Source organism: Nicotiana tomentosiformis, chromosome 7, assembly GCF_000390325.3.
Source record: "Nicotiana tomentosiformis chromosome 7, ASM39032v3, whole genome shotgun sequence".
NCBI classification, from domain to species: domain Eukaryota; kingdom Viridiplantae; phylum Streptophyta; class Magnoliopsida; order Solanales; family Solanaceae; genus Nicotiana; species Nicotiana tomentosiformis.
This window is the reverse complement of record NC_090818.1, coordinates 10,928,307-10,939,568: the sequence shown is the minus strand read 5'-3', so window position 1 is coordinate 10,939,568 and position 11,262 is coordinate 10,928,307. Positions and strand designations below refer to the sequence as shown.

At 33.9% G+C, this 11,262-nt stretch overlaps 1 protein-coding gene and 1 long non-coding RNA gene across 5 annotated transcripts; one reads left to right on the top strand and one right to left on the bottom strand.

The window, feature by feature from the left end:
* Positions 1-1,754: 1,754 nt before the first annotated feature.
* Positions 1,755-3,657, top strand: LOC104111067 (uncharacterized). Its single transcript, XR_689597.4, has 2 exons — positions 1,755-2,112; positions 3,281-3,657. It is a non-coding gene; the product is annotated as an uncharacterized lncRNA (long non-coding RNA).
* LOC104111066 (zinc finger CCCH domain-containing protein 18) lies at positions 3,560-8,074 on the bottom strand. Of its 4 annotated transcripts, none has more exons than XM_009620663.4 (8): positions 7,892-8,074; positions 6,266-7,222; positions 6,022-6,189; positions 5,755-5,934; positions 5,004-5,080; positions 4,741-4,923; positions 4,519-4,645; positions 3,560-4,104 (listed from the first exon to the last, which is right to left on the bottom strand). In XM_009620663.4, the coding sequence occupies exons 2-8, from the start codon at positions 7,213-7,215 to the stop codon at positions 4,032-4,034; spliced, it is 1,758 nt and encodes a 585-aa protein (XP_009618958.1). In that variant the 5' UTR covers positions 7,216-7,222; positions 7,892-8,074; the 3' UTR covers positions 3,560-4,031. The 4 variants fall into 4 exon arrangements, with proteins under 4 accessions (XP_009618958.1, XP_009618959.1, XP_009618960.1 ...); XM_009620664.4 differs by having other exon boundaries at positions 6,275-7,222; positions 7,892-8,073; XM_009620665.4 differs by having other exon boundaries at positions 4,753-4,923; positions 7,892-8,072.
* Positions 8,075-11,262: the final 3,188 nt, after the last annotated feature.

Here is an 11,262-nt window from a genome sequence, read left to right as displayed (position 1 = left end):
CCTCAAAACGTGAAATTCTTTACTCTGTTATGCCTTTGCCTCGCAAATCGGACTCCGAATGCCTCGAATCTAGTCACAAATAATTCGTTTCAGTCAATAAAATTTATTGGAATTAATTTCATAAGAAAATACTAATTTTTCATAAAAATCCGAAATTTAGCTCAAAAATCGCCTGTGGGGATCACGTCTCGGAACCCGACAAAAGTTACAAAATCTGAAAGTCTATTCAACTACGAGTCTACCCATACCAATTTTACCAAAATCCGACCTCAACTCGACCTTCAAATCTACAAATCTTATTTTCAAATTTCTAAGTTCAAATCTCCGATTTACACCTCAAAATCATATAATCTAGTCGGATTATTCGATGATAATCCAATATTATGGAATAGAAATGATCACAAGGGACTTACCTCAAGTTTTCCTTGAAAATTTATCAAAAATCGCCTCTCCTCAAGCTCCAATTTGTCAAAAATGGCGAATGGGACGAAGTCCCCTGCTTTATAATTCTGCCCAGACCGCCCTCGATCCTGCCTCAATCCTGGGCCTTCGATCGTGTTCCTCGATTCTGATCCTCGATCCTGGCTCTCGACCCTGGCCTTCGATCCTGGCTTCGATCGTGACTTCGATCCTGGCTCTCGACCCTGCCTTCGATCGTGGCTTCGATCCTGGGCTCGATCATGGCCCTCTTCAGGGCTCAATTTTGGGAGATTCTGGGCTCGATTCTGGGAGAAGGAATTTGCAGCAGAAGGAAATTGCAACAAGTATTTTAGTCCACTTTTTGATCCGTTAACCATCTGAAACCCACCCGATGTCCTCAAGACCTCAACCAAATATACCAACAAGTCCTAAAACATCATACGAACTTAGTCGAGTCTTCAAATCACATCCAACAACACTAAAAACACGAATCACACATAGATTCAAGCCTAATGAACTTTGAAACTTGTCATTTCTACAAACAACGCCGAAACCTATCAAATCACGTCATATTGACCTCAAAGTTTGCACACAAGTCATAAATGACATAACAGACCTATTAAAATTTTCAGAATCAGATTTCGACCCCGATATCAAAAAGTCAACCCCCCAGTCAAACTTCCCAAAAAATTTAACTTTCGGCATTTCAAGCCAAATTCCACTACGTACCTCCAAATAATTTTTCGAACACGCTCCTAAAGTCCAAAATCACCATACAGAGTTATTGGAATCATCAAAATTCAAATTCGAGGTCGTTTACACATAAATCCACATCCGATCAACTTTTCTAACTTAAAATTTTAAATTATGAGACGAAGTGTCTCATTTCACTCTGAATTCCTTCCGGACCCGAACCAACTAACCCGATAGGTCATAAATCAATTGTAAGGCATAAATTGAGCAGTAAATGGGGGAACGGGGTTATAATACTCAAAATGACTGGTCGGGTCGTTACATCGGGAGAAGATAATAATCTAAATTATCAAGATACTCAAGACCCAAATGATGACTTAGGAATAAATTATCAAGATTCTCAAGACTCAAATGATGACTTAGGAATAAATTATCAAGATGCTCAAGACCCAAATGATGATTCAAGAATGAGTTTTGATTCAATAGCTTTATATAATCTTGACACGTAGAAGTATATCATCATCATAATAGCAAGAAGAAAACAAAGAAAAAGACAAAGATAGTGAGGAATCAAAAGAAAGACTCTTGCAAAGGTACAATAATGCAATAAAGATCCATCTTCTACAATAAATCAAGGACAATAATGCAAGACAGACTCTGAAAATTTCACGTGAACAAGAAAAAGGAAAGATTCTTCAAACAAAATGAAGTCCGGAAGTGAAGTCCTCAACACCTATAAATTGAGTGTTCTATGAAGACGGAAAACACAACTACAACAACCATCTGAAGAAAAACATACTCTCTTCACCATTCCCTTCACCTACACCAGAAAAACCATCCTCCACACCTCTCTTTTTAAAATATTTCACTATATATGCTTTAGTATTTTCTATCTCAAACCTGTAAAATAAATAAAGATTTATGCTTTAGTGTGCAAGTTTTTAAGTCCAGTAAACTCTTTCGAGTTTACCGAAAGGGAAATCCCTCTCCTGTAAACATGTAAGTTACTGTTTTTATAAATTATATTTCTGTTTATTACCCCGATTTATTTAAAGCTTTTATATTATGTCTTATATCTTTAATTTCTTAGTTGCTAGTTTGTAAATAACTAAAAAAATCACTCTAAGTATATGGTTATCTTTCCAACTTCTTAATAACTCTGATGGATTAACCTATAAATTTCTAGGAGAGACCAGTTAAAATAAGCCCAAAATATTATCAGAAAGGTGTTAAAGTGGGCAAATATATTTAACTACGGCCATGGTGAGGTTTAAAAAAAAGTTGTGTTAAGAAAAAATTTATATCTTTAAAAGGTTGGAAAGAACAGATGAACAGAGTGAAAAAAATATATTTATATATATAGTCAGTCTACTTTGATAAATAGCAAACTTTACACATTTCAGGTAAATAACTTTATAATTTAGCATATGTATGAAAAGATCCTAATTTTTAATCCCAAATTGGCAAAAGTTGTTTATTATCTTTTGTCCTAAATTAATTTCCTGCTACATTATTTTATAGATAATTCTATGAATTTCCAAACTATTCTATTTTAGTGAAGAAATATCTCACAAACTACCAAATGGAGCTTAGTTTTGATTTTAAAAAAATATAAATCAATAAAACTAGTGGATGCGAAGAGAATCAAACTACTTTTGAAGTATGAAGTGTGTTTGTGGCTAAGAAATGTATGAACAAAAACATTTATGGCCATAGACATGTAACATCTGTGTCGTATAAAAGATTAAAAAACAGATAGTAGATACGTCGGTCCTACAAATCTAAAATTAAAATTCACATAATTTCCACAAATCTAAATCATTGTCGCACTTCAGCACCACTACTTTATCAAAGTCAATCTCACAAATTGCAAAAAAAAAAAAAAAAAACAATATTTTTCAGTTGTATAATGGTGAAAGCAATAAATAATAAAGTAGATCAACGTGGATGAAAGCGACAAAATAATAACTTTCTAAGATGGTCAATTTACTTAGTTTTGGCATTAAATATAATTTTAAAAAAATACAACTTGCATCAGTTCCGCATATCAAGGGTCTAATATACATTTTCTTTACTATTGGGGGACCCTTTTGTACAACTAAGAGAACAAGCAGTAGAGGACCACATATATGATCCATATTCAACTACTTTATATTTACATTTTTAGCAAACAAAGAGGATTACCCGAGGTGCAAGCAAGCTGATTCGAATACCACCTATGCATGCAAGCTGATTTGGATATCACCGATGTACTAAGCTCCCGCTATGTGCGGGGTCTGGGGAAGGGCTTGACTACAGGGGTCTATTGTACGCAGTCTTACCCTACATTTCTACAAGAGGTTATTTCCACGGCTCAAACTCATGACCTTCTGGTCACATGGAGTCAACTTTACCGGTTACGCCAAAATATAAATGATAAATTTGTGTTCAGAAAGTAAACAGAGACTAGAAATGAAAACTATGTATAACTTTATTGTTAGCAACATTTAGCATTTCTGTCAAGTAGCAGAGAGCTCTACAATGGACACCAAACTCTGAATCTGAGCCTATTTTCTTCTCCATCACACTTAGAAAAAAAACCATAATTACATTTTAACTTCTAAAACCTGCAAAGCAAGCATCAAACTTGCTCCCTATCATTAACTTCTTATCAAAGCTGAAAACCTATGAAACTTGTTACATGTCGCGATTCTTTTTCTATGTAATTCTCTTATGATGTTCACCTAAAAAATGAAAACGAATAACTTCTCGCGCTTTCTGTAGGATCAGGTGTATTTGCAGGCAGTTGAGCAACTATTTAATAGTAACTGTTTTATGGAAATATTTAGGAAGAAAAGTACTTTTATGTGTCGAACCAACGAACTGCTTTCCAAAACTCAGTCCTCTTTAAACTCTATAATCCTTCTGTGTTTCTGAACCTAAATGACAGTTGAAATGCCATTCCTTATTGGAGATGCAAACGGGCTATCTGGAAGATTCAATCCTTGACCACTGCAACATCCCGAAGAACTGATTAAATAAGAACAAATATCGACAACAAACTCAAAATGATACAAAGCGCATACGACAACAATAAAGCGCAGCCCGATGCACTAAGCTCCCGTTATGCGTGGAATACGGGGAAGGCTGGACCACAAGGGTCTATTGTACGCAGCCTTACCCTGCAATTCTGCAAGAGGCTATATCCACAGCTCGAACTAGTGACCTCCTGGTCACAAAGAGCATACGACAACAACAACCTAGTGAAATCCCACAAGTGGGGTCTGGGGAGAGTAGTGTGTATGGCTGTACGCAGACCTTACCCCTTCCTTGGGAAGGTAGAGAGGCTGCTTCCTATAGACCCTCGGCTCAAGAAAATGATACAAAGAGCATAAAACTCAAAACGACAGTATCAAAATGTCTTACCCTTCTTGGTCACAGTGACTCATTTTAACGTGCCTAGCTTTGTCCTCGCTGGTGGAACCATTGTTATATACATCTAGCAGGTAATTAAAACTCTCGGCTGATGGGAACTCCAGTTTTTCGCTACGGCCTATACAGGAGGAAGCACGAAAAGCAAAGAAAAGAACAATGTCAGGTAAAGATGGATAGTCGAGGATCTTAGGGGAGGATATGCTTCAGAATTACATGTTAAAGAACCTTCTCTAAGCTTCAAATCCTCTACTGAGTAACCAAGGCGCATTTGATGATGCAAAGTTTTTGCAGCTAATTGCAACTCTGGAAAATGCTGCCTCTCAAACTCAATTGCACGCTCTTGTTCCTCCATGAGTTGTTTTTTCATTAGTCTTGAATTTTCAGAGACTCTAGGTGCTAAAAAAACGATAAAAATTATTACTTCTATGACAAAATATAAGGTAGGTTTTGATTGTTTGAGTTGAAGTGCATCTTACAAGATTGGAGTTCGGATTCTGCGTCAATGAACGAGGAATTATAGTAGGAAGCTTGATAAGCTTTCTCGAGGCATTTTCTGCAGAGATAAGATAAAGATCATATCAAATGCAAATCTATACAAAAAGTTATACGCAATCCAATGAAAAGTTTTCACAAGACAATATATTTTGAAGCATCACTCAATCACGACGTCAACAGTTGAGGGAAATGTGTAAACATTAATTTGATTTGTATGAAAGATGTTTGCTGAACAATATGCTAGGTGAGTTAAAATAAACAAATAAAATAGATTGGACAAGAATTAAGCCAATGCTCCTCAAGTATCTCAGTTGTCTGACAGATTATTATGATCATAATCTTCAACAACAACAACAACCCAGTAAAATCCCACTAATGGGGTCTGGGGAGGGTAGTGTGTACGCAGACCTTACCCCTACCCCGAAGAAGTAATCTTCAATAGAACAGAATATTGTTAGATAGGGAAACAAATGAGATTCCATTTAACCAACCACAGATCTGAAAATACAGGTTCACATATCAATGAGAGTATTCAAAGAGCCATCACTGCTAATATCAATACATTAAACTACAAACACAAAAGGCATTAGCAACGCAACATCATTGCATCCCAACATTCCACACACAATGTTAAGTAGGGTACATTGAAAATGAGGATCTTTGATCTATAATTAACAAATATGCAAATAAACTATTAGAAGCCTTCATAATAAAAGAAACCAGGAAATATACCTATCTACAAGCTTGGACTTTTCCCTGTAAGGTTTCACCAAAACACGTGCGCCACAAACTAAATGAGGATTCCCCTTTGCCAGGATCTGCTTAACTGTCTCTGGGAAAACAAAAGTTACAAACCCAAACATTCTCTTCTGCTGACAAGGAATCCTAACATCTTGTACTGGTCCAAATTGACTGCATAAACATGAGAAGGCTCTAATAAGTTGTGAAGACGGAAAACAGCTACTAATCGTAGATGTCAATTCACTTGGAGTAACTTACTTGAAATAGTTGGAAACATCTTGCTCGCTGAAGGTACTCTCAGCCGGAAAGGTCAGATAAATCTGGCGAGAACCGGCTACAATTGCTCCGTGTTCATTTCTTTCGCCACTGTACTCCATATATTTTGGAACATCCTCAGCTAAAATAACGGCATGCTGTCCATGGGGCCTGTCTCAAATACAAACATTTATATCAAATAAAGTCTATGTCAAAGAACATAATCCACCAAAGGCGAGAACTATACAAGTTGGACCTGTCGATGACACGAATGCTATTTCTTAATCGAGCGAGGAGCTTAGTCAGGCTATATCCAGCTTTCCCATGTCTTTGACTTTCGGTCAAATAACCCTCAGCCTGAAGTGTCCTCCCATACTTCTCATAGTACAACATAGGCAACGAAGCAATTGAAACAGGAAGACCCCGTCTAGATTTGAGAAGCTCGGTAAGTTCCATCTCTATTTTCTCTAGAGATCCGGGCTTGAAGATATGTTCATCACTTCCCATTTCATTTAAGTTTGAGTTGAAGACTTGGGAGAAGCTTTCCGGATTTGGATGGCCGTGAAAGTACCGACAGTTGGTTCCATGCTTACAAAAGCCTTTGTTAAAATAATGGCAGACCTTAACAGGAAACTCGGGCAAGCTTGGAGACCTTCGACTCGATCTTGGGCCTAATGCAGATACAGAGAAATAGTGGTCGCCGGAGAATTCTGAATTAACATGGTCTGACTGATCATCTAAAGATAAGAACTGAAGTTGGTTTGGGAGTTGGCGTTCATCGGTCATAGTATCCGAGCAACCAACAGGTAGAAAATCCAAGGTATGAATTGGATGATTTTCGGCATGACCTTGAGGCTCCCAGTATGGATTTCCAACTTGAAGAGTCGAAAAGGGACGAGGTGAAGCTGATGAGAATGGAACAAATTTCAAGGGAATGTCTGAAGATAATGCTCGATTGACTAAGGGGGGTGAAAGAGGACCAGAAATGGCTGGTTTGGATGATAATCCAAGATCTTTCTTAGCTTTATTAATCAAGGAATGGATCAAATTGTCGGGACTAAACGCTAATCTAATCATATCCTGTTCACCATGATCTTGTAAAAGGAGATAACCAATTATCTTAGACACATTTTCTGGCTCTAGTTTCTGAATTCGATTATATACAACTTTTGTAGACTCGGAAAAGTCCATGTTCATCTTCAACCTAAGAAATCAACATGAATGTTTGACTTAGACACAAAACCAAATACTTACAATACCATAAAACACAACTGCATTTCCAGCATATATATCAAAGAACAGTGGTTACTAATTGGAATGGAATCAGCATACATTTATATTTGGTTTTGAGATAAAAATCAAAATCATTAGATTCTTGAATAAAGGAGGGGCAGAATGAAGTAAAAATAAAAAATAAAAAATCTTTAAAATGAGATAAAAAAGGAAGACACAGCAGCCTACTTTATCTGACAGTACTTCATATAAACATTAACCTAGCCATAAATGGTAATGGCAATAATAAGCAATCATCAGTTTTACCAAAAGAGTCAAAACACTAAAAATTATGGAGATTCAAACTACTGGACAGCACTAATTTCTATGTTTGATATAGAAACTAACCTAAAACTAGAATTAAAGCAACAGAGACATAACCAGATTTTGAACATAAAAAAACTTTCTAGTATATAATAAAATCAAAATTTTAACAATTCTCTGAACACTGAAACACCAAAAGTTGTCTCATTTATTCATTGAAACAACATGAAAGACTTCAAACCGTTCCATAAAATAAAATAAAATAAAAACACAGAGAAGAATAAGTGACAGGAAATAAAATGAAAAGCCATTTTCAAGAACACAAAAATAAAAATACCTTTGAAGTGTCTGTGTAGAGTACAACACTGAAAAATAAAACCCAGTCAAAGCAACCAATCCATGCTCTCAATTCTCAAACTTCCTCTTGCTATTCTTTTGCTGACGGTTTCTTACTTGCTATTCTTTGCTTTAGACCCCCAAAACTTTTGGGGCCAAAAAATTTTGATTTCCTATGTTATTTTGGATTAAATAATATTAAATTCGTTAAAAAAACTACAAAAGTTTTATTAAGAAAGATACTAAGAAGATTGTCTATTTTTAACAATAAAAATATTTTGGAAATCTAAATTAAATTATTTAAATGTCATATTAGTAATATTTTTTAGGACGAGATCGAAAGAAACATATTAAAAATACATGACTATCATCTTGTTAACTTGAATTAGCATTCACAATATATATTTAATACTATTAATAGCTATTATGAACTTATAAGTTTTATATCTTATAAAAGTATAACGTTATAAACAAAAATTACATAAAACAAATCTCTTATTTAAATTTAGTTTTAGGCTACTAATTTTATTGAGCCGTCATTAATTGTAACAACACTACTCTTTGTTTACTCTTTAAAAAAGAAAGACAAAAAATGATGAAAGGATAGACTTTAAATCAAAAAGCAAATTTTAAATACAGTATCATATACCCAAACAATAACCCCACATGAGTACTACTGATATATCATATTTAAATATTCAGGAAAAAATAAAAAAAGGTCATTGAATCATGATCAGTCTTTAATACTGATAGGAAAAGTGGATAAGATAAACTTGTACACAATTTTTTAAAATTATTTCATTTACAGGTTGTATTGTCGTTATAAAAAAATACAGTCATTTAATAAGAAATGTGTCTGGGTTTTCTAATTTAACTAGAATGTTTACCAGCTTATAAAATGGTATAAATACGCCTCATCCGTTAGTTAGTTTTTTAATATGTCTATGTGGCTAAGCCTTACCCAAATTCGATTTAAATTTTAAAAAATATAATATGTTGGCTTACGTGTATATGGCATAACATAACTTGAATGTTTGGGTCCATTGGTAATGCCATGTGATATTATTCAGTCGTGTTGATGATCTAGGTTGAAATAACTTTACTTCTAATTATTGTCCTTTTGCTGTTAAATGGGTTGGAAAAAAGAAGTAGATGAAAATATTTGTTGTTTACAATAAGTATTTTCTTATCTCATTGAAAAATGTTTGTTTAAAATATAGAAAGAAGTAATTAAAATGTGAGATAAAATTTTACTTCAAAGTAATGTTGGTTACGGTAAAACAAAAGGAAATGAGAATATATAATATTTATTGTACATTTATCTTCTCGTTTATTGAAAAATAAGTAATTATTAAGAAAGTAAGAAAAAAGATTGTAATTAAGAAGTAAAAACGTGTTATCATTTTTTCGAATATAATGGTATTAATGACTTTTTCAATAAGATGTGATTTTTTCATTTTTACTACCCTTTTCATACAAAATAAAACTTTTTTCATTTCAGAAAGAAGTTTTTTTTCTTCTTCGTTTTGGATAAATTAGATGAAAAAAATACTTTAAATTAAGGAATTAATGAAATTGTGAATTTTGTTCCCTATTATTTATTATGAAATTTACAAAGCAGCTATTATTGGTATCCTCTTCTTTTTTTTTGGCTAAAGAAACCAATTTTGTTTTTGTTCAAAATATGATTGTTTTACTTGAAATTAATGTTTACTTAAATGGGGCCCATAGTTTGAGGTTGTATGATAAATGGCAAGCATGCAATCAATTTCTTCTCATTAAAAATGTAGGAATTTGCATGTGTGGCACTTGTCAAATTCATCTCACAAATGTGACAGTATTTGGATTTTGGATAGTTTAGGCCAAAGTACAGATAGGAAAAAAAATCCCAACAGAAAGTCTCCTCCACACATGTTCAGAAGTAGGGCCCACATGTTTCTTACTCAGTATCTACCTGGCAGTTTGTGGGGTCCATCCGATCTGTGTTTGTAGATTGGAAATTGGAGAGGGAAATTTGGTTTAATTTTTGAAAAAAGGATTGCCGTGTTATTTGAGAAAGGTCAAAAAGCCAAATATACCCCTTTATTTTTATATATTATTCATATTTACCCTTTATTATACTATCGGGTCAAATTTATCCTCTTCGTTAACAAAGTTTTTAAATTTATCCTCTAACCTAACGAAAAGCCCCAAATCCCTTCTATTTACTGTAATTCTTCTCACAAATCAGTCATCTCCTTCGTGTGATCCACCAGAGAAGAAAAAAGGTCCATATTATAAAAATGAAAGTGTGGAGTTACAGTATAATTATTCCCCTTGTCTTTGGTTATGCTCAAACCATAAATGAAATGCAGAATTCATAGTTTATAGATATGTCTCCAACGGAATGAGGATGTGTGAAATACCGCAGATAATTTGGAAGAGATTTATTTGACTCTTCAGGTGGTCGAAATGCATTCGCTTATGAAGTTGTTACTAATATTTACTATTTTTTATGGACAACAGGCATAACAAGGCCGTAAGTATCCATGTAAATACATTCCCTTTCGGATTTAGATTTAGCATGTCATTTGATGCAAATTTTATTTGCGCAAGCACTTCTACATGAAATTTGTGACATATGATTCTTTAGTATTGTTTGAAAAATCCTAAATTAAATGATCTGTTTAAATTATGTCCAACTTCAGAACATTCTTTCAAAGGAATACTTACTAGTGCTCTCATGCGTGAAGGTGGCGAATTTGTTAAGACTTCCTACTCTAAATAATCAAGTGGAATAAGAAATCAACTTGTCGAGAATATTTTCTTATCTGGTAGAGCATACGCAGGGATAAGTAATTTGTAAGAAAAAATTATAATAAATAGAAGAAATTTGGGATTTGGAGACTTTCATTAGATTAGATGGTAAATTTGAAAACTTTGCTAATGGTGAGGGTAGATTTGACCCGATATTATAATAGAGGGTAAATATGAACAGTATATCAAAATAGAGGGGTATATTTGACCATTTTTCCTGTTTGAAATTGAGCAATTTTATTCTCCATCTTCGTTATACTTTTGATCTAATATTACCTTCGAAGAAATTTTTTTATATTGCTAGTGATCCTTAACGTAACTCTAATTTGATAATAATTGTAAAACATAGTAAAAAGTTAAAGGGTAAATTTAGATCTTTTTCTCAAAAAATTTGAGCACAAGAGTCAAAGGGAAGACTAGTGAAGCTTTGCTTTAGGCCCCAAAATTTTGAGATCCCAAAAGGTATATTTGTAGAAAAGTTGTAGAAAGAAATACAAAAAATAAAAGACTGTCCACCTTTTAGCAATAGAAATATTTTTAAACTTGAATTAAACTAACCAAATCTTCAAATTAGTA

Bases quoted from the DNA above. Each gene is read 5' to 3' on its own strand.
- LOC104111066 (XM_009620663.4), bottom strand. From the start codon at position 7,215: ATGAACATGGACTTTTCCGAGTCTACAAAAGTTGTATATAATCGAATT. The intron at 4,924-5,003 runs GTAAGATGCACT...TCGTTTTTTTAG, and splicing joins AGAATCCGAACTCCAATCTT to CACCTAGAGTCTCTGAAAAT. The intron at 4,105-4,518 runs GTAAGACATTTT...GGGATGTTGCAG, and splicing joins AGTCACTGTGACCAAGAAGG to TGGTCAAGGATTGAATCTTC.